The following is a 24,306-nucleotide window of genomic DNA, read 5'->3' on the forward strand; positions in this document are numbered from 1 at the left end:
TGCCAATATTAAGATTTTTTACCTGATAACAAAAGGATGAAAACACAAAATTATTAGTCAATCATGGGTCCATTACTTGTGTCCTGGACTCAAGCAAAGGCAAAAGGTAGATAAAGTTGAATTAGCAATTATAATCACACAAACAAGAGGCAATGCTACTGAATTTACGAGTTCTGAATCCTAAGTGTCCACTTCCTCTCCCTTCCTCTGTGGCTTTCTCTGGCTGTTATATACTACTATATTTGGAGTTTCAATTATTCCCCTTTCGTTAACAGTGCACATGTTTAGAAGGTTTTGCCCAATGACTGAGGAGGCAGCAGCTTGCTGATGCTTTTTAACTGGTGCTGTAACTCCTTCCAGCTTTTCTGATGATGCCTTAAATCAGCATGAATAATATTTTAAATTAATCACTATGACTATAGTATTTGTGTCCTCTGGAAGTTAAATGTTACTGGAAGAGTGAAGTCCCTAATGCCCAATTTTAAAAGATCTGCAGTGCAGAGAATGACAGCCCTGGAATCTGGGGTTGGGAGGAGGCAGTGATGGAAAAACAGAGAAGATGGAGCTAGAAAGAAAACAAAAAGCTAAAAATGAAACCTTTACTGATTAATAATTTTACTTGTAGGTCAACCCCTAAAAGCAAACAATAAAAAGTGCTGATCTAAGGGGCCAATGATTAACAATTTTATGGGTTCAGTCCCATTAACTTTTGCAGAAGTTTATCATGTCGGCAAGTATGAACTTTATTCTTTAAATGAAGACATGCAAGTAGAATGAGTATTAAGCTTCCACAAATACAACAGAATTTGCTGAGAGGGCTGTGACGGGCTCCTGTGAGCATATTTCCATCGGTGTTCAAAGGGGAAAAGGGAAGGGGGTTATCAAGAGGCAAGATTCATCACAAGAGTAAACAGAAGGATCCTGTGATATGAATAGGAGGCAAACTGGAAGCTAGTCTAAATATACATCATAGACACTGAACTAATCTTGCTATTTATTAGAAAAGGAAGCAAGTACTGCATTCAGAAGAAAATGTATAGAGTTAGGTGTCCAAGCTGTGAGGGGAAATAGCCTGTAGCACTATCTTGGACAGTTCTTCACTGTAAATGAACCTCTGCTTCTTCATCTGAAAAATGGAAATTATTATACATATCTCACAAATGTGTTATGAGACTCAAATAAGATAATGTATTTAATGCACCCAAGTATTGTACTACCTCTTAAAACAAATTAAAGAAATCACAGCTAAGATCTGGAAGGTGATATAACGGAAAGAGGCCAATGTTTGCAAGGAAAAGACTTGTCTATTAATCACATTTTACCATTTATTAGTTCTATAACCTTGGGAAAATTATTTAAATTCCCGGCACCTCAGTTTCCTCATCTGTATAAATGGGGCCTATTTATACATTGCATTAAGTTGTTGTGAGCATAAAGTTATGTAAGTAATATGTCTGACAGCATCTGGTATGTTGTAATTGCTATTATTATTAGGAGAATGATTACTAATAATGAATGTCTGTAATCTAAGAGTAGGAAGTAATAATTTCCATGGAAACAGAATAAACACAAGGCACTATTTTTTTTTCCTTTTCATGGCCATGTCTAAATCTTAAAATTGCTCAGAAGTCTTCATATTTAAGGTTGACAATCTGGTACATGAAATTCTCACTACTTTTGCCAAGACCCCACCAAATCAAATCTAGCACAAACTACAAAGGGTTAGGCTGTCCTCGTTCTCATAAATGTCAGCCAGCAACAGTAAAATAATAGATCTAATGTTTATGCAAATGTAAATGAGATTTAAAAAATTAACTCCAAAAAACCACACAAACATACTGTTTAGAGTTTTAAATCATACTATCTTTTGATGGTTGCTATATGTTTTCTCTTTTATTATATTCCTTTTACTTCTTTTGAGAAATCTCAAAGAAAAAAGCAATAATGGATAGGTGGGGAAAATATTAAAAAATCTAAACTCGTAATTGATATAATCTTGTAAGTAATTATTCTTAGTCATAAGAAATCACCATAGAATGTCTTTAGTCTGTTCTCGGGAGGCATTTGGAAGTGTGTAATTAAAACACACTCGATTTGGGGGTGCCTGGGTGGCTCAGTCACTAAGCGTCTGCCTTCGGCTCAGGTCGTGATCCCAGGGTCCTGGGATCGAGCCCCGCATCGGGCTCCCTGCTCCGCGGGAAGCCTGCTTCTCCCTCTCCCACTCCCCCTGCTTGTGTTCCTGCTCTCGCTATCTCTCTCCCCATCAAATAAATAAATAAAATCTTAAAAAAATAATAATAATAAAACACACTAGATTTTCATACAACTTTCATCCACTACATAAAGTACACCTATGGTAGCTGGACTGCCAGACTTTAATTAGGAGAGTAATAAAGGGTTATGGTTTTTGCTTATCTGAAAGATTTCTAAGAAAGGCTGAAAAGGAAATTTAACATTTACTACCTATGTCAGAGAAAAGAAACACAGTAAGTGCTATACACTACACACTATTTCCTCAGAGATCATATCCCCAGCAACTCAATCACCTATACCATAACTGTGGACTCTTAAGAAAGGGAAAAGACCTTGGGCTCCTAAAAGAGAGAACTCAAAATGAAGGTACTTAACTTATCCAAGATTCTTGACTGTCGATTTTACCCTTACTTTATTTACAGCTTTAATCAACCTCATCTCTTTTATTTTCTAGTTCACATAAGATTAGAGAAAGGAAGGATGGAATGAAAATAGTAGTAGTTAGGGATAGCCAAAATAATAGTACTATAAAGTTATACCCATTAGGTAAGGAAAAACAAAAAGGAATAATTATTAGAAGGCTGACTGGGGCTTTTCAGCAAAGGAGCACAAAAACTACATCAAAACTGATGTACCCAGATGATGCTTACAAAGCTAAGTGCTACTTGGGATAGAAGAGATACATATGATTAATTTTATTCCTATCTAAAAAAGAGAATAAAATAAAAGATTTTATTCTTAAAGTCGGAAAGCTTCAACAATCTTGAAAACTATCAACTGTATCCCCAACGATGTTGGCTAATGAAACACAACCAACCGGTTTTCGACCTTACCTCCTCAATAGTATTTATTAAAATAAATGTAGTGAAAATCCATCTCTAATGCATTTATAACAATTTCCCTATATCCAACTCAATATTTCCCCTTTTTTAAAGATTTATTTATTTATTTTAGAAAGACAGAGAGCATGAGCGGGAGAGGCAGAGGGAAAGGGAGAGAAAATTTCAAGCAGACTCTGCGCTGAGCACAGAGCCCGATATGGGGCTCCATCTCACAACCCCAAGATCACAATCTGAGCTGAAGCCAACTTGGACGCTCAACCAACTGTGCCACCCAGGCACCCCCAACTCAATACTTTCTTACATTAGTTTCCCTTCTCCTAACAATCAGCTGAACTTCTAATACTGAAGTATGGTAATCTTGGGCAGTTAGATACAGCTAGCCAGCAAAATAAGAATTTTGCAAACACTCACTGGGTGATGGCTCTTCGTAGGTGAACTTGTTCAGCTAATAATTCAGAGCAAGCGCTGGTATGCTTACCATATAAAATAGTTATTTAAAGATGCTTTAAATAACTAATCTTTGCTTAATACATGCAATGCAAATAAACTTGATCTTCCCAACTTTCTTTCCAAATATCAAAAAGTATATATCCTATAAAAAGACACTAAAAGACATATTTAAAAACATCACTTACCTCATCACTTTCAGGCTGTGAAAACACAATCGGCTGGCCTGTATCTGAAGTTTCCCTTATATTAAGATGTAAGGGAATGTCTCCTAAAAGAGCCCACCAGACATCCATTAATACTACAAAAGTTTATATAGACATTTGGAATTTCACTATTTGAACTTTGGAAAAAAAACCCAAAATTTAAATTAAATTCATTAAACTCAACTTGAACTATGACTATCCTCAAGTTGCTAAATCTCTAAAAAAGGAATTTCAAATGAAAATTAGGGGCAACATATTCCATTTGAGGGTAGTTCAGGGATTGTATATGTATATATGAAAGCTATGTGGCAGCCAATCAAGGGATAAGGCCTCTGATTTATTCGTTGCTGGAGGTCTTCCAGCAAGAAATGGCTTGGAAGACATTTGTAAAATTATTTTTCCCTGTAATATCTGATATAGACACATCATACCAAACAATAAGAGGAAAATGAAGAGGAAAAGATGGGGAGACAAAGTCGTCCAAAAAAAGTATAACAAAATTACCTTCCTGATGTTGGCAGATGAGTGAGCTAATAACTGCTGAAAAGTAAGGCAGATCTGTTATCTCCACTACCTGCCTCTTTATCCAATGGAAGTATTTTTCTTTTATCATGTATCAATCTATATAGCATTATATATAACTTGTGAACTTGATGAGATCTCAGGAAGTATATAAGAACCTCCACGATACAGACCTGAGGTTGAAAAGGTTGTGTGTCTTTCCTGAGGATATGTTACTATTAGGTAGTAGAATTTAGGGGGAAAATGCTCTGATCCATCATCCAATTGACTCCACAACCCCTTCACAAATGAAGCCTTTCAAAAGGTTTGGACTTAAAATGCAGTAAATGGAGCCATAAGTAGAAAAGCTGACTCGTCATGGTAAAGCATTCTTAGAACTACTCCAAATCCATGCAAGGGTTACTGAAATGTGTGTGTGTGTGTGTGTGTTTATATAAATAAGTCAGTCAGCACCATGCCAGGCTAAAGCAGAAGTATATGTTACAAAATTACAAATCTTTTATAAGTTATATTATAAAGTACGTAGAGGAACATATTTCATTCTCCTCTTGTCAGCAAATTTGGGAATCTTAATCAACTCTTTAAATCTTTCCTAAATGTTCAATAGCCAATGACAAAATACCTGAATATTTTAGTAGTCATTTAAAGATCAGCTTTTCAGTAAATTTGATGTCTAGTCTATAGATCAACTTAGGACTGTAAGAAACTGTCACAGGGGTAAGGGAAAATATGTTAAAGAAAATTCTTAGAAACCCATAAAGCTTTTTCCTTGATTTATGCCATTATAGTAAGGAATCTTGAATGCTTTCATTTCTACTGCAGTAATGGAAGAAAAAAAAAAGCAAAACCTTCTCCTTTATATAGTCACCTATCAATATAGTTTCTGCCTTCTAGAGACTCATAATTCTATCTGTAAGCACAGAAGAGTTGATAAAGAAAGAGGAAAACTTTTTTAGAAAATAGGTGGCACACCATAGTGAGAGTGGTAATGGGCTAACAGCTGTATATCAGAGAAGGATAAAAAGGAGTAATGGTATGGAGAGTGGGTAAAGTGCAGCCTGGCCTTGAAAAGTATCTTTGAGGGGTGCCTGGGTGGCTCAGTCATTAAAAACATCTGCCTTCGGCTCAGGTCATGATCCTAGGTTCCTAGGATCGAGCCCCACATTAGGCTCCCTGCTTGGCCAGGAGCCTGCTTCTCCCTCTCCCACTCCCCCTGCTTGTGTTCCCTCCCTCACTGTCTTTCTCTCTGTCAAATAAATAAATAAAAATTAAAAAAAAAAAGTATCTCTGAGGGACTAGGTCTGAAGGAAGCAAGGGCATATTTCAGAGACATAATGACTATGCATAATCTGTCCTTGTAGGTAATATGGGGCAAGTTCTGAGAGCTATTTTACCAAATAATTTTTTAAGTATAGCCCAATGGATGAAAATAAATTAAGAGGCAGCCAGGGAGTCAGTAAAGGACATATAGGGTTCCTGGGGAGTTCAACCAGCTAGCCAGGAGGCCATAACTGGGAGAGCTCTTACCCTGATTTCAGTTCCTCCTTCCTGACTCCAACCTCTTTGTTAATGGAGCCCCTGTTCCAGATCATGGGAGGTCTCACTGGGCCCCATGACTACATTAAAAGGAAGAGATGTGCCCTGAGTTGGAACTCTGAATTATTTTTCCGAGAACACTGTTAGATACAACAATCTATAAGCACTATCCTTTTTTTTTTTTTTTTTTTTTTTTGTGATCAGTAATCAGTGTTTCTGACACATTTTTAGGGTAACTAAACATTTCTGAGCTGTTGAGTAAAATGTAACTTCCATATGTGAGATTGTTTCCTATGAGATATATTTCATATTCAAAGTAAGTGATTTACAATATCGTACCACCAATTTATAAATCAGGGAATTATAATATTGTCAGCATAATTCAATAATGCCATTATAATTACACATTTACTTTATTATATAAGTGAATGTCAATCTGTTGTTATTATGCAGATTTGGGAAACTGAACTTTCTAGGTTAGTTAAATAAGAAACAGTTGCAGAATATAATTAGTGGTTAGAATTATAGCAATGTATCAAAATATATCATTAGTATTCACCTGGTACTGCGGTGGCTGCTATAGTGCAAATGCATAATAACAATAACGCATTTAACATCAACTTTTAGAAATTTAATTATGATAAAGAATGTTTTGAAATTCCTTGATCTCTAAGGGATCTTAATTGTTAACTACCTAAAACTAATAATTCACTCTATTCCTCCCTTATTCAGCATCTAACATCTGCCTTTGCCCAGAACAGAAACTCATTCAAAAGGAAAATATCAACACATTTCCTAAAATGTCCATTAAGTTGCCTGTGGATTTTTCAAAAATTATGTTTTATCTAAAATCTGTGTTTTGTTCACTTAACACATTATTTACTTCTCATAACACTAATTAATCCTTCAATTCAGTAACGTGAACAGTATATACAATGTGCATTTCAGGTGCCATATCTCAGAGACATGGCAAAAACATATAAAAAGATTACAGAAAACAGAAAATATTATCTTTCTAGAGCAAAAGGACTGATAAATTGAGAACTTGTCAGGAAGGCATTTTTTTCATATGCACCAAGAACTGACACTTCCAAAGGTTGCTACAACACACTACCCAGGTGTTTTCACATACCTGTTTATACTGAGAGATGTGTCCCCTTAGCAAACAAACTGATGACCATTATTTAAAATAAGGACTTCAAATTACAGCACCCAGGCCATGAAACTCTTCTCAAATTCAAGTTACAGGCAGTTTTTACCCTCAGCAAAAGTTATAATCGGCAGAACAAACCTCCTCTTCAAAAAGCCTTCCACTAATGAAGTATTATAAAAAGCAAAGGAAGGTTAACACATACAACTCCCTACTATCTTAATTTAAAGCACAAAACTGAAGACAATTCATCATTTTCTGAGACACTCTTCATCACCACACCTTATCCTCACCTTCCCTTCTGCCATTTTCTCTGCAAAAGAATATCCTATGATCTTACCTAGAACATCAAGATCAAGGGTCCGTGCTAGTCTTCTTGCACCATCAGCACCAAAAATATGAGTTCTATGTTTACATTTTGGACACTGGAAAACACTCATATTTTGGACAAGGCCCAGGACCTAGAATAACAAAAACCATTAAAATTAAAACAAAATTAAACCAAATCTCAATCCATTATTTCAACAAGTTTTTACTCAGTGCCCACTGGGTTCTAGTGATACAGTGATGAATAAGTTATGGTCTCTGCTTTAAAGGGAACTCACAAGCTAGTGGGAGAGCAAAACACATATAATTAATAATGTGATAAATGCTAAAGATAAAGAAATGACTGGGATAAAAAAATTCTGTCTGGGAAGACTAAGAGGTATCTCTGAGCTGCCCACATTACCCAAAATTGTTTCTTCCCAACTGGAAGGGTAAGAAGGGTTGAGGCACACAAGCCAAGATAGTGAAATACTGCACATGGCCTTTTTGGGCTGCACGCCAATGGAGGGCAAAGGCAGAAGCTGGTTTAATAAGGGAGGTCAGAGTCTGATGGCAAGGTGCTAAATGCCACTGATGACTTTCTTCTTGTGACAACAGAAAACCACAAAAGATTTTTAAAGTTGAAAAGATGGTCCCATAAAAGGTTTTTCAAGTTGAAAAGATGGTCCCAAGAGGTAATGTTACACAATCAGATCTGTGTTTTAGAAATTTAGCTCTGATAGCAATACAGAAAAAATAAGCAGAAAGAAACACAGGAAAATAAATGGAAAAGAGGCTATTGTGAACGAAGCCTCATAGTAAATGACAGCTAACAAATATTGAGTGCTTATTATATACCAGGCACTGGGGTGAGTGTTTTAGATGAACTATCTTATTTACTCCTATCAAAAACTTTACGAGATGGGTATTTTATATCCCCGTTCCATAGCTGAGAAAAAGAACACAGCCAGCAAAAGACGAAAACTCAGCTCTTACCAGAATGTTATCATTTCAAACAAAAATTTAAAGTCTTATAGAAAGTGTCCATCTCTGAGTTTCCCCAGCTTCTGGCACAAAATAGATACTTTATAAACATGTGCTAAATAAATAGACAGGCTCTGCAAATATAAACCTTATTCACGTTTCTTTTAATCCCATTTTCTTATTAGTGAAAAGCAGTGCATCTCTTCTAGAATAAAAATAAGGAACACAATTATCAAAGGCTTAGAGAAAACATGTCTATATCATCCTATCAACTCTACCAAAAAGATCATCATTATAGGAGATATCTCTAATAGAATATTTGCATTTTAAATGAAGAATAGCACTGACAAGCCACAATGAACCATATAGACAAGAAGGTGATGAAATTTCTTATTCTTTCTGAAAAGAGAAACAGAACAGACTAAAGTTTCCCAGAACATATGCAAATGAAGACAAATTGTGAGGGACATAAATCTGTAGCTAAGCATTTTCCAAGCATTTAATATATGCTCTTTTGTTGATGCAAAGTATTATACAAAATAAATCATATTGTACTTTGGTAATTCAATACCATCTCCACAAAGCCAGAAGAAAACATAGCTAAAGATCACACACCTTATTTGTTTATTCAGTATGCCTGTATCACTAAAGAATGAATGGGTCAACCAGGAAATTAAAGAAGAATTTAAAAAATTCATGGAAACAAATGAAAATGAAAACACAACTGTTCAAAATCTTTGGGATGCAGTATGTCTATATCACACACCCACGGCTTGAGCAGTTTTACTGCCATTTACGTTAAATGTGATATATTCCCTCACTATAGAGCTTTCAACTTAAGCATAAAAATATCACTCAAGAAATGGGAAAAGGAAAAACACTTAAATATTGTGAAAATCTAGGTGAGGGTATATTCTAATCCAGAGAGAACAGGAAAAGCATCCTTACTCCAGAATCTCTTGGACTCCCAAGACATAGGAAGGTATAGAGCATGTAATCACTTACATGATTAACTTATTATCAATATCTAAATGTCTCAGACATGTTCCCTATATAGACTACAAAATGTCATAAACATAAAACCGTAAGCAAACTCAATATTTAATGAGCGCCTATTATATGCCAGTAACTGAGCTAAACAAAAGGAGTAGCATAGAGTGGTAAGCAAAAGAGACTTGATCTTTGCCCTTCTGGAGATTGCATGCTAATTAGAGAAATGGATGGGAACAATTAATAGTACAAAAATCTACTTTAAAGATGGAAGAGCTTCTCTGGAAGCAAAACACAGAGGATTATGAGTGTAGAACAGAGAGAACTACATCTACCCTGGGAGTCACAGAGGAGTTCCTTGAGGAAATATGTGACCTAAAAGTTAAAGAATAAGCAAGTAAAAACAAAGAGAAAAGGAGGGAAAACTCTCAAGGAAGAAATAGGGAGCACAAGTCTCCTTCAAGGAATTGAAAGGCCAGCATGGCTGAGGTATGGTGTGAGTGGTGTGAGACTTTTCTAGCAGGACACAAAGCACTAAACATAAATAAAAAAGTATTTTGTTAAACTGACTATATCAAAGTTAATAACGTAATTGGAAGACACAATTAAGAGAGTGAAAAGGCAAGCTATAAAGCAGGAGATGGGATTTATAATACACATCCCTAACAAAGGGCTTTTATCTGGAATATATAAAGAACTCTACAAACTAACAAAAGAACATCAGAAATTTAAAAATGGGCAAGACTTAACAGGCACTCCTTAAAAGAGGGTATCAAAGACCAACAAACTTGAGAAAAAGTTTTCAACTTCACTAATCATCAGAGAAATGCAAATTAGAACCACAATGAGATACCACACATTTATGCCTAAGATCTGATTAGAACAGATAAATGTCTATACGACGATGACAAAAACAACAACAACAAATACCAAATCTTGGTGAGGACAAAGAGCAAGTAAAACTCACAGTTTCAGCTGAGTGTAAACTGGTACAACCATTTTAAACTGGTACAACCATTTTGGAAAACTGGAAAATTTTTTATTTAAATTCAATTTAATTAACATATACTGTATTATTAGTTTCAGAGGTAGAATTTAGTGATTCATCAGTTGTAACACTCAGTGCTCATTACTTCTTCAAGTGCCCTCCTTAATGTCCATCACCCAGTTACCCCATCCCCCCCACCCCCTCCCCTCCAGCAACCCTGAGTTTGTTTCCTATAGTTAAGTCTCTCATGGTTTGTCTCCCTCTCTGATTTCATCATTTTACTTTTTCCTTTCTTCCCCTATGATCCCCTATGATCTGTTTTATTTCTTAAATTCCACATGAGTGAGATCATATGATAATTGTCTTTCTCTGACTGACTTATTTTGCTTAGCATAATAGCCTCTAGTTCCATCCATATCATTGCAAGTCACCAGTCACTTTTATTTTAGCAAGTGTGATGAGCGTGTAGTGGTATCTCATTGTGTTGGACTATTCAAATTGTTAATCTCTTTATACTGAGAACTATATTTCCTAGACTCTTCCTTCCTTTATGGCTCCTCATTAAAATTCCCTAAAAGTAAAGTGACATGAGTTTTGGGACGTGGAAGTGAAGCCATAGCCATTACTCTCTATAGTTTCCTTTGGCAAGAGGTAGGGAAAGAAATTTGCAGGAGTGTAGGTGTATTCTAGTTTGTCCTCCTTCTTCCTGACACTGGGCCCATCCTCTGTACTGTGGCTTTAATTTGCATTGCCATAATTACTTATTAAAGTTAAGGTCATCTGTTGGGTGCCTGGGTGGCTCAGTTGGTTAAGCGACTGCCTTCGGCTTGGGTCATGATCCCAGAGTCCCAGGATCAAGTTCCACGTCAGGGTCCCTGCTCAGCGGGGAGTTTGCTTCTCCCTCTGACCCTACCCCCCCTCTTGGGCTCTCTCTCTCACTCTCTCTCTCAAATAAATAAAATCTTTAAAAAATATAAAGTTAAGGTCATCTTTTTTTTTTTCTACATTTTAAAATATGGCTACTAAAACTTCTTAAATCACATTTGTGACTTGCATTACATTTCCATTGGACAGCACTGTTGTAGACAACTGAAGAGTGACCATAGAACTGACTTTGGTAGTTCTCCTATTTAATGTTGTTTCAAGGTCCTAAAAGATGCACAAGAACATTTATAAGGGCCAGTGATTTAGGAGTACTTTAAAAATTGAAGAAACATGAAACACTTACCTTCAAGACTATATAGGAAAGATAAACTGTCAAGTTTCTTTGCTTTTAACTGAAATTACATCAACTGAGTGTGATAACACACAGATTAGAAAGAGAAAACAAATTACTTATTAAGATATGCAGAGTATGTGGCAGACAACTTTTTCAAACCACAGGGTTAGCTGGAAGAAAATTCAGAAGAGAACCTTGAGTATTAAAAAGATTAGAAAACACTATTCTAGTTTTTAAGAGTAGTGTTCCATAATCAATGAGTTTTGAATAGGAGCAGTTAATATAATAAGAAAGAACACTAGAATATCCATGTGACAATTTTATTCATAAAAATTCTCTTAAGGGGCGCCTGGGTGGCTCAGTCGTTAAGCGTCTGCCTTCGGCTCGGGTCATGGTCCCAGGGTCCTGGGATCGAGCCCCGCATCGGGCTCCCTGCTCCGCGGGAAGCCTGCTTCTCCCTCTCCCACTCCCGCTGCTTGTGTTCCCTCTCTCACTGTCTCTCTCGCTGTCAAATAAATAAAAAATCTTTAAAAAAGAAAAAAATTCTCTTAAATAGGAGAGTTCATGTCCACGTGACCATCTCCTACTGTCCTCCCCCAAATGCCTTATATTGTGTGAATACTTTATGTGTTGTTAAGCTGTTTATTATAGAGCTATTTTGTATATCTTTGACAGCAGAAACATTAGAAAACAGATGCTTTGCCAGAGCTTAATTTACATAATACCACTGAGATGCAGCTGTAGGCATGCTCAATCATTTTTTAATGTCTCATCAAAATATAAGATCCTTTTTTGTGTCAACTAGACTCAAATAAAAAAAATTTTAAGAGGAAAAAATGTTTAAGATCCTTATCTCTTTTTACCTCAGCTAATTTTACTGAAATAAAGTAAATGCTACATGTTTGCTTAACATCAGCCACCACAAACATTTTACGTGTTATTTTTACATTATTCCAATCCATCATTGGCTCAGAAGGGTATTTCTTTTATTAACTTAAAAAATATTGACTCTCTTGAAATATCAACGTTGCTCTGAAATATTGGATTTTTGTGTCTAACTGAATTGAATTAAGCAAGCTGAAAAGGCCCCAATTTTAATTTCTTCTTGGCATTTTAAATCCAGATTCAGGTAAATAACAAGTAAGATTTTTCAGGCTACTATATAATCCAAATTCTCAAGGTTACAATCAGGTTAAATTCTTGTTGGCTGGAATTTGTCACAAGGATTAAAAACTATGATTTAAGAAAAAATGAGGAGAAATTGACTGTTAAATAGAGACTGAATAATAATAACTGAAATAGATTAGATTCTTAAGTTCTCCATTAGCCTTGAACCAGTTTTTAGTATATTCCTTGAAGCAAGTGTACAAATATTATAATTTTTTTAAAGATTTATTTTCATTTATTTTAGAGAGAGAGAGAGTGAGCATGAGTGAGCACACCAGGGAGGGGCAGAGAGAGAGGGAGAGAAAAGTCCCAAGCAGAGTCCACACTTGGAGTCTGAGGTGAGGCTCCATCCCATGACCCTGAGATCACCACCTAAGCCGAAATCAAGAGTCGAATGTTTAACTGACCGGGCCATCCAGATGCCCCCAAATATTATAATTTTTAAAAATGAGATGGGTGTTTCTGTTTTCTCTTTCAGGAGAAGTAGTCTGGCATGGAAAGAACAATGAATAGGGAAACTTGCATTCATGTTCCTCTCAGGGACCAACTATACAGCTGTGGGTCTATGAGGTACAATTCAACTTCTTTCTGTCTTAAATCCCAAAATGAGGGTTTACAACAAAAGATGATCTCTATAATAATGATCCCTAAAATCTACCACTAAAACAATAACATTCAGAGCCACCCTTATAGTACCATGTGCTAAGGTCTATGCTAAGTACTATATATATATAATCTCATTTAACTGCCATAATGACTTATGAGATGGGTCACAAAACACTGAAGCTATATTATTTGCTCAAGAGCACACAGTTAGTAAATAACATAGCCAAAATTCAAGACCAGCTGGGTCACTGCTTTGTATGTGGAAGTCACCAAACAAGATGAAAAGTAAATGGACTGGAGGATTTTGTTCATGGAACTAGGTGGCCTAAAACAATGATGAGTCAATACAGTTTAGGAGGGCGATTTAGCATAGTAATTAAGAGCACAGTTATAAAGGAAGGCCTAATTTGAAACCTCTTCACACTAATTGCTGCAATTAAGGAGGCTTTAGACTTCACTTCCTTCCCCTGGTCATGGAACTCCCCTTCCCTAAAACACATTCATTATACCTCTCTTGACTATCACCTGAGCCTATAGCCCTTTAACTCCTCCCCATTTTTCAATCCACCCATTTCCTGTCTCACTTGCCCACCTAGACAATCAGAACCCCAATGGTAAGCAAATTTAATGGAGACTCCTCTCGTTCCCCGAAAATTCTCTCCTTGTGGTATTCTACCGTGTCCACATTACTAAATTCTGGATTACTCAGTTTTGGATAATCCACAGAAACAGCAATTAAAAATGTGGGCTCTAGAAAGCAGACTGCTTGGGATAGGAGCCCAGATGCCCACTAAACAGATAGATAACCTTATGTGAGTTATTTAATCTTCTGTACTACAGTTTCCTCAACTACAAAATGACAGAAATAATGTTATCTATCTCACAGGGTTGTTGTGAGGGTTATATTACTTTAATTCATGTAAATCACATAGAACAGCATTCTAGGTAAAAACATTCATGGATTTCTGAGAGATCCTAAGGAAAGACACAAATGAGCATACAACTTTGGTCTCTGAGATGTAATTATGGCCAAGATACGGAATACTATCCAGGGGCGCCTGGGTGGCTCAGTTGGTTAAGCGACTGCCTTTGGCTCAGGTCATCATCCTGGAGTCCCGGGATTGAGTCCCGCATCGGGCTCCCTGCTCAGCGGGGAGTCTGCTGGTCCCTCTGACCCTCTTCCCTCTCGTGTGCTCTCTCTCTCTCTCTCAAATAAATAAATAAAATCTTTAAAAAAAAAAAAAAAGAATACTATCCAGTTTTATAAAGGTTATCAATAAAGAAAAGTCACTTTTCTAAAAGTGGAAAAATTAACCAATTGTGAAGAAGGAAGCCACATGTGATGTCATGTGCAAACTAATTAATGTGTTCCTAGAAAGAATTCAAGCAGGACTTTGTTAAGGCCTCTATAGCCAATAATGAAAGATTCCTCAAATACGTCAAATGTATAAAACTTCCCAGAGAACCAAATGAAACCAGTTGACAATCACAGAGGAAAAACTATGCTCAAGGAGGAAAGGAGATAATAAATGTCACTTGCCTTGATTTTCACATAAGATTACCTAACTCTAAATTGTTTTTTAAGGCAGGTCAGCTTGAGATATTAAATACAATAGGACAGGGGATGCCTGGGTGGCTCAGTCAGTTAAGCATCTGCCTTCAGCTCAGGTCATGATGCTGGGGTCCTGGGATCAAGCCCCACTTCAGGCTCCCTGCTTAGCAGGGAGCCTGCTTCTCCCTCTCCCCCTGCTTGTGCTTGTGCTTTCTCTGTCAAATGAATGAATGAATGAATGAATGAATATGACTTTTGTGGTCTAGCAAACTAGACAGATGCTAAAAAAGCTCTAAGGCAGGTATCATGAATACTTGAGTTTTGAAGATATTCAAGAGTGAAGGTGTAGAACTCCAGGTCCAAATGATTAACCTAACTAACATAAATGGCTACTCTGCCAGAAAAATAATAAACCACAACTCTGATCCTCATTGCTAAGAACAAGGTGTAGGGTCTGCGACAGAAAATGGAAAGAAAACAGAAAATGGAAAGAAAACACTGATTAAGAATCATCTATTTTAGGGGCGCCTGGGTGGCTCAGATGGTTAGACGTCTGCCTTTGGTTCAGGTCGTGGTCCCAGGGTTCTGGGATCGGGTCCCGCATCGGGCTCCCTGCTGGGCGGGGAGCCTGCTTCTCCCTCTATCTCTGCCTCTCTCTCTCTCTCTGACTTTCATGAATAAATAAATTTAAAAAAAACATTAAAAAAAAAGAATCATCTATTTTAGGTTCTAAGATAACCTTATTTTTCTTAGATGAAAATATAATCATTAACCCTTATAAATAAATACTTAAAAGTTCCACACCACAGTAGTATTTTCTTCTTTGATTTTTTTGTTTGTTTTTAACCAGCAGGAAAAGTAAACCACAGGAAAAGCAAAATTCCTATCTCCCTTTTTAAAATAAATAACTATTGGGACGCCTGGGTGGCTCAGTTGTTAAGCATCCGCCTTCGGCTCAGGTCATGATCCCAGGGTCCTGGGATCAAGCCCCGCATCGGGCTCCTGGGAAGCCTGCTTCTCCCTCCCCCACTCCCCCAGCTTGTGTTCCCTCTCCTGCTGTGTCTCTCTCTCTGTCAAATAAATAAATAAAATCTTTAAAAAAATAAAATAAGTAACTATTTGCAAGGCTGAAATAGTTATAGAATTTTCAGAATTATTTACAACAATGCTGTTATTCAGTGACTAGCATTAGGCTTTAATCTATACTTTGTTTCCAGGTCAACTGTAGCAGACAAGTAGCTGTTGACCGAAGTCCGTGGTCTCATCTTCCTCGCACATAGCTAACCTACATTTCTTGGGCTCCTTGAGAAATGTGACAAGTGACCACATGACTGAGTTTTAGTGAAGTGTGAATAGACATGTATGTATGTCTTGTCCATAAAAATCTCCACGTGCATGCCTCTGTGCTGTCTTTCCCTTCTGGCTGGCTCAAACGAGGATGGCCCCAAAGGTGGGTTTAGAACTCACATTTGAACATGGCAGAGGCTACAGTGGCCTAAATAACTTCCTGGAAGAAGACCACCCTGCTCACCTGTTCATCTATGAGTACTGTTACATGAGCAAGAAATAAACTGCTATTGTATTTGCATCATTATATATTTTGAGGTTTATTTGTGACAGCAATGAACTGTATTAAATAATGCAAATTTTAAAAAAATTTTTTTAAATAATGCAATTTTAAAATAATTTTAGATTCTATATAACTTTAGCAATTTAATCTATATGAAGAGAATGGTTTAGGCTCAAGTGAAGTACTCAAGGAATAAGGAAATCTCAAAGACACTATTCATCTAAATTTTTAACAATTTCTTGTTAAAATTCTTATTAGCAAATAAGGGACTAGTCCAAATATGTAGGCCAAAACATAAATACCTATAAGTTACAAATTTATGTTTCATGATAACATTCTAAAAGTAATTATAATAAGCAACATTAATTACATTGACATTATTGGTTGGTCAGCTTGTGCCAAACACTGTACTAAGCCCTTTGTGGGCATTATCTCATTTATTTCTCACCTCAAACTTCTGAGGGAAACAGTACTATAATTCCCACATTATGAATTAAGTAACTTGCTTAGGTCATACAGCTACAAAGTAACAGAGCTAGGATTTGAACTCTAGCATTCAGACTCCTGAGCTCATTCTCTTCACCACTATAAAAATGGCTCTGCAAGTAGCATCCTGTTGCCTAAGAAATTATTACAAAATTTCTAAAGTAATTTAATTTGCAACCATAAAAGAGGTTATATACATATTAAAGAATATAGCTCTCTCAGTGTTAAAAAAAAAATCAATCTGTGTGTAAGAGGCTACAAATATACAGATTAATAAATCTGTTTCTGTAAGGAGAAGGGATGGTCACATACATCATGTGATGTGAATAGTACTAAAAAGGCCAACACCAAATCATTTTCTCTACCAGTCTCTTCCTTGCCAAACAGTTTTAAATCACGACCCTCATAGAGAATAAGGGCAGGGATTTGTGACTGAGAATCTAACCTCTTATTTCTACCTCACTGTCATCCTGAGCAAAAAACTAGCTGCTGGTAGATTTATTAATGGCAGCCTAACTCTCAAAATCCCTTAGATTTCTGCCATTTTTTTTTCTAACAACCATACCCTATGTAATCAATTGCCAAGCCTGTCAATTCTTCCTTCAAAATGTCAACTACATTTATCCCCTTCCCATTTTCAGTGCTGTTATTCTGGATCAGACTCTTACTCCCTATCACCTATACCAGTGTTCTTCCGAATTATTATAAATATCTTACCATAAGAGAAATATTTTAAATCTTGATTCAATATAAATGCACACTTACATGTATATATAACTGAGACCAAATCTTTATGAAATAGCACTTTGTCTTCCTAAGAGCAATTTACCCTGATTTGTTTAAAACCTTTGGTTTTGGGGTGCCTGGGTGGCTCAGTCAGTTAAGCATCTGCCTTTGGCTCAGGTCATGATCCCTGGGTCCTGGGATCAAGTTCCATATCTGGCTCCTCACTCCGCAGGGAGCCTGCTTCTCCCTCTGCCTCTGCCTCTCTCTCTCTCTCTATCATAAATCAATCAAATAAATAAATAATCTTTAAAAAAAAAAAAAGAATTATAAGACCTTTGGTTTCATCTCTCAGTGTACTGGTTTCATGACTCATTGGTGAGTCACAACCTGCAGTGTGAGTTAACTCTGACCACTGCAAATGCTTCCTTAATGCTTTCATTCTCCTGGCTCCTGTCCTTTCTATTCATTTCCACCAAGTTAAATATTTTTAAAGCTCCATTCTAGTAAGTCTATTTCCCAACCAACATTATTTATGGACTCCTCTAAAAATATCAAGAAGTGAGACTGGGTGGCTCAGTCGGTTAAGTGTCTGCCTTTGGCTCAGGTCATGATCCTGGGGTCCTGGGATCGAGTCCCACATCGGGCTTCCTGCTCAGCTGAGAGTCTGCTTCTCCCTCTGCCTGCCGCTACCCCCTGCTTGTGCACTCTCTCTGTCAAATAAATAAAATCTTTAAAACAAACAAACAAACAAAAATCTCAAGAAGCAAGTCCAAATCCTTAGCTCTACCAAACCTGGGCCTAGGAGAGACACACTGAAACATATTACTTCAACTGTAGAAAAACTGAACAACTCTGAACACAACTTGTGATCTCCTGATTCTTTTCAGACTAAATTCTGTCCCTACTCCAGTCCCCTGATATGCCTATGAAAATCCTACTCCATTCATTCATTCTGTATATGTTTAGTGAGCAGCTATATGTTCTTGGCACAGAGGGAGGTAAGGGGTCCCTTCACTCAGAGCTTACAGCATGGTACTACAATGTAAAAATACTGACAAATATGAAAACAGTTACAAAAGGGTAATAGAGTGTTACTAGATCACGCATTAAAACGAGTTCACCTGGTTAACAGGGACAGGACAGTCTCCCAGAGAAAGAACCATTTAATCTAAGTATCAAAGGATAAAAAGGAGCTACCAAGTGAAAAATGAGGGTAAAGGGATCTCATATGGAGAAACAGCATGCTCAAGGCCATGAAGAAAGAAACTTTGTGGGAATCTAAAAGAAGTAGAAGATGACCAGTTTCACTGTGGCAGAGAGAATGCAAGGAAGAGTGGTGGCCTGTGAACTGGGGATAAAGACAATAGCAGACTGTGGCTGGCATTCTATACTGGGTCAAATGTATACATACTAAGTATTTATCATATGCCTGCTATACACCAGAGAACTGAGCATTTAAGAATATTTAAGGCATGTTTTGTTGCCCGCCAGGAACTCGCTGCTTCTGTGAAGACTGACAGGTAAACTGTAGTAGGATAAGAGCCAAACCAGATATATGTTCAAGTAGTTCAGAGAAAGATTAACCTTTTCTGGGAGTTTGATAAAAGCTTCCTAGAGAAAGTAATGCCTGAGTAGGGATTTGAAACATGAATCTGAGTTCCCAAGCTAACAATGGCTTATCAGGATATGCAAAATACAGGGACATGAAAACAATCATGACTTTTCCACAAAAGCCTTACTTTAATAGCCCAAAGAAGAAAGTGTTCTCATGGGGCGCCTGGGTGGCTCAGTCATTAAGCGTCTGCCTTAGGCTCAGGTCATGATCCCAGGATCCTGGGATCGAGCCCCACATCGGGCTCCCTGCTCTGCGGGGAGCCTGCTTCTTCCTCTCCCACTCCCCTTCTCCCACTCCCCTTTTCCCACTCCCCCTCTCCCACTCCCCCTGCTTGTGTTCCCTCTCTTGCTGTCTCTCTCTCTGTCAAATAAATAAATAAAAGCTTAAAAAAAAAAGAAAGTATTCTCGTGTTCTTCAGATTTCAGGGCCCCTTCACCCATAATGGAGCTAGTCTACCGGCTGATAAGGTACTTGGCAAAAAAAAGCTTCATTCTTCTTTTTTTTTTTTTTTTCTAATCAACAAGGGAACTTATCACAGCACTTTGCCTATGGAAGGCACTCAATAGGTGTAAATATATATTTGTACAATAAACTACTTATTGAATTAAAATTAACTAAAGGATCCCTAGGTACAGAAGGAATAAGAGAAGAAATATACTTTAATATATTTTTCAGGAGCTGGGAAGGAGACTGCCCAAGAAGTCAGGGCTGGAGAATGAAATCCCTGTAATTCTAAAAGTTCAAATGGTAGAAGGGCTCCAAATTGAGGTGCCTGGGCCTCCACTGTAGGAGAAGCAATAAAAGTGGGTAAAAATGACACAAGGCAAGAAGTACCCACCCTTCAAAATGTGTAAGATTGAAAAAAACTTATTATTTAAAAAAACAATCTGCAAACACTGAGATAAGGATTTGGCAGAGCTGGTATGATTTCAGGCAGAGAACAAAGAATTTCATAGTTCATCTCTTCTTCTCCTTCCCCTATCCAAGCCTTGAGGGATTTTTTTAAAAAAAGATTTTATTTATTTGAGAGAGAGAGTGAGTGAGAGAGAGAGAACGAGCACATGAGTGAGGGGAGGGGCAGAAGGAGAAGCAGACTCCCTGCTGAGAAGGGAGCCTTATGTGGGGCCCGATCCCAGGGCCCTGGGATCATGACCTCTGCGCTAAAGGCAGATGCTTAACCGACTGAGCCACCCAGGCACCCCAAGCCTTGAGTTTTAAGAAACCATTTAAATTAACTTCAAAATGTTTTTGCAGACATTACTAAACTCTGTCCATACCAATGAATTCCAATGACATCACCGTTTCCATGGTAACTAATGCACTTAAAAGGGGAAAAAACAGAAAGCAAGACTAAAAACCAGGAAAAAAATGAAGTGGTATAAACAAAGCATAGTATTACTCCTTTGCATTTATGGAACACTTTCTAATTTCAAATGCTTTGCCATTACTTAGACTCCAAGGCTCTTAAAATGCCAGAACGATCTCAGAAGTCATCAAATCCACATCCCACTCATAGCCAGGATTCCCTTTACAATGTAGCTGCACCACGGTTGTCCAATTGTTTACAGAGCTCATTGCTGGAAAGTTTTCTCATTCACCTGCAAAGATTACTGAGCACCTATCTTGTTCTGCAGGTTCAAGAGATGATTAAGATATTCTACCTTCTTTTAAAATGTTTGCTGTTTAGAGAGCAAATAATTGAAACATAGGGGTGAAAAAAAGAGGGTTATAATAAAGATATAGGACAATGTCAAAGAGCCAACTTGGAAGGATTATACATTTCCAATGACTTTTACTTCTATTCCACTTCAGCCCCACACACCCATGACCATCCACAACCTGGGCCTTGTCATGACCCAGAACCATTCCAACTCTGCCAACTTAAACTCCAACATTAACTTTCTGATTACAAACAGCTCTTTCATTCCCTAATTAATACTGCACTAGTCCTCTGAGCTTTATGCAGCCCAAGATCCTTCACTTGAAATATTTCCTCATTGTATTTCCTTGCTGATATCTTCAACTTTTATTTTCAGTGACACCCACTTAGCAACAGCCTAACCTGGACTTAGTGACCACCCGTCTTCCCCATTGTTAAGTTCCATAGGAGTCTCTGTCCCACCCTCTGTCCCTTTATCCTTGAGTGTAGAGAAAAATCTATCAGAACAATTATGAGATTGTTTGCCTTTTTACTTATAGGGCAGTAAGTATCAGGTGCTGCAGGTAAGTGAAAATAACCTAAAGACTAAAAGGTACATATGCTGAATTTGCCAACTATGGTCATTAGACCCCCAACCAGTAAAGTGCATGTAAAACCCACCCCATAGTCATAGTCGCATCAAATGACAGCACTGGTTGAAATAGTCTCTTGGTGTACAAAACAATAATTTACAGAATGGGGAATAAAAAGTGCTGGTTTCTGCTTTTTAAAAAACTTTTCCCTTAAAAATTTCATGATACTTTTAAGTAAACTGGACATATGCCTCTACCCTCATCTTACAGAATGGGAAACTAAGCATTCACTGATATGCTGATAGGATGACTATTAACCTTGAAGTGGCAATAACAGACAATTGGCCCTGTTACCTAATTTCTACTAGACAGAAGGATTATGTATTACTTTCTGCGGACTTGTATCTTAAAATCCAATATAAGTATTCTTATTTAGTGATTTGGGTATGTATTACTTGTACCTAGTTTATCTTGGAGGACATAATAGGAAGTCACATTGCTCAAACTATATGTTTATTGAGACTTTTTTTTGAGGTGTGCACTTGGTTACCACTGTTTTAAAAATTTTCCAAGCTAAAATTCACAACAGAGATAAAACCCATGGGGGTTTTATCACTCATTTATCCAAATATAAAGACTGGCCTTATACACTTTGATTGTGGGAATACCCTCAGATCATCCTTATCAGGCTCCTCAATTTTCTTTTTTTTTTTTAAATAATTTTTATTTATTTATTTGACAGACAGAGGGAGAGCACAAGTAGGTGGAGCAGCAGGTAGAGGGAGAGGGAGAAGCAGGCTCCCCACTGTGCAAAGAGCCAGATGTGGGGCTCGATTTCAGGACCCTGAGAACATGACCTGAGCTGAAGGCACTCGCCCAACCAACTGAGCAACCCAGGCGGCCCTGGACTCCTCAATTTTCCTAAGACAATGTGGATCCAGTGTAGAGCTCCACAGCTTGTTAATGCACTAACTGGCAAGAGAGAAGAGGTACCTGTCAAAGAGGATCATCTCAACTCCACTACTCTACTATTTTATACTTTTCAGATGCGCCCCTGAGAAAAAAACATTTATGAAAGAGAGTCCATTCATGCTAGTACATCACTGGATCTTATACCGTGTCAGTTTCATTGAAGAATTCAATGAAAGTTATGAATTCTCTCCATACCAAAACAAACTCAAAGTGAACATATCATTTGGGGGTGGGGGGAGGGAGGAGGGGGAAAGAATCATGAGACCCCTGAAGCTAATTCATGGGCTGAAGTCTAAAAAACTCTGCTCTATAAGCTCTAAAATCTATCCCTGAATTAAGCAAGGCCACTAGATAGTCATATAGATAGAGGCATCACATTGGCTTTGTACAAAAATGCCTGTTCTAAATTGTACATTGGCATAAGTCCACTTGCTTTGCTGATGCACACTAGGAGGAAGAAACCTCTATTTAAGGTTAAAAAAAAAAGGTAATGAGAGTGTGTTCATCATATAAAGAGTTACTTTATTCTGAGAACCTAGGGGAGATTTATGTCTCTATGGTCTCAGCTCTCCTTCTCTTGAACATTACGCTCTTTCTAACCTCATGGAAATGGATAGTTTTATAAAGGCCCTATGTGGTCACTAGAAAATTCATGTATTACTTTTGGCATGTATTTAAGTTCCTTAATGGCATGCAGTTTGTTTATGGATTCACTTCTGATTCTGATTTTAATTGTCCTTTGTCTTAATATTATTACATTTTTATTTTGTCAAATTGTATAGAAAATCCTTAGATACTTTTTAGAAGACAGTGAGCTATGAATGAGTTAAATTGGAGACAGAAGGAAAAAAGTCACCATTTTCCCGTCTTCCCATGAGTGCCTCTACCTAAACACTCATGTGGGGGTTTTCTTGTCGGTAATATCTGCCAGTATTTGGAGAGGTAGTACTTGGTCACAAAACTCATACCTGAAGGATGTTTTAGAATTCTTTTAAAATATTTTAATGCAGACCAATCAATGAGAACGGCAGAACTCCAGTGCTAGGGGAATACTGCACATAGAATCCATGGCTTTTTTACCATGATTCTGTAGTCTTTCAAAGTTCTTTTTTTTTTTTTAACTTTTTTTTTTTAATTTTTCTTTTTCCCTTTTTCAACCAACATCTTATCAATCCCTTTTTTAAAAAAACATTTTTATTTTTCATTTTTAGAGTCATATTCTATCCCTTCATAGTAGTTACCCGTATTTTTGGCATATATATATAAGTTGTTTTCTCTTTAAAAATTTGAGATAGTTTCTTCTAACAGATCAAAATATACCCTAAATCTCTAGTGTATGGTTTTTTTCTACTCCTCTGCCTGATCACATTTTCTCCTTTTTTTTTTTTTTAAATCCTCTTCTTTCTTTTTTCAAACAACTTCTTAGCAATTCCTTTTATAAAATTTTTTATAATTTCCATCTTTACAGTCATATTCCATCCCTTCATCATATCAACCCTTATTTTTGTACATATATAAGTTTTTCTTTCTTTAAAATTTTGGGAGGCACTTTCTTCTAACAGACCAAAATACACCCAAAATCTAGTGTGTGCCATTGATCTATATACCAGCCTGATCATATTTGATCATATTCTGGTTTTTTTGGTTTTGCTCTGTTTTTGTTTGTTTTTATCTTTATCTTTTTTTTTTTTTTTCCTTTTTCCTTTTTTCTCTCTTTCCCTTTCTTTTCTCACAGCTTCAGGTCTTTTCTGATTTGTTTAGAGTATATTTTCTGGGGACCTTGTTACCCTGTTAGCATTTTGTTCTCTCATTAATCTATTCTCCTCTGGACAAAATGACAAGACGGAAAAAATCACCTCAACAAAAAGAACAAGAGGTAGTACCGACTGCCAGGGACCTACTCAATACAGACATTAGTACGATGTCAGATCTAGAGT

At 37.1% G+C, this 24,306-nt stretch overlaps 1 protein-coding gene across 1 annotated transcript in view; it reads right to left on the reverse strand.

Annotated features, from left to right (window-relative positions):
* LOC118002903 (iron-sulfur protein NUBPL-like) overlaps positions 1–24,306 on the reverse strand; it is a gene marked incomplete at its 5' end in the record, with an annotated part of 36,744 nt that overhangs the window by 6,077 nt on the left and 6,361 nt on the right. The window contains 2 exons of the mRNA XM_034993513.1: positions 3,731–3,813; positions 7,297–7,417. Of these exons, the coding sequence (XP_034849404.1) occupies positions 3,731–3,813; positions 7,297–7,417 (204 nt within the window). The remainder of the gene's footprint in view (positions 1–3,730; positions 3,814–7,296; positions 7,418–24,306) is intronic.

Source organism: Mirounga leonina, unplaced genomic scaffold (assembly GCF_011800145.1).
Source record: "Mirounga leonina isolate KUSES-001 unplaced genomic scaffold, KU_Mleo_1.0 Mir_85, whole genome shotgun sequence".
Taxonomy (NCBI): domain Eukaryota; kingdom Metazoa; phylum Chordata; class Mammalia; order Carnivora; family Phocidae; genus Mirounga; species Mirounga leonina.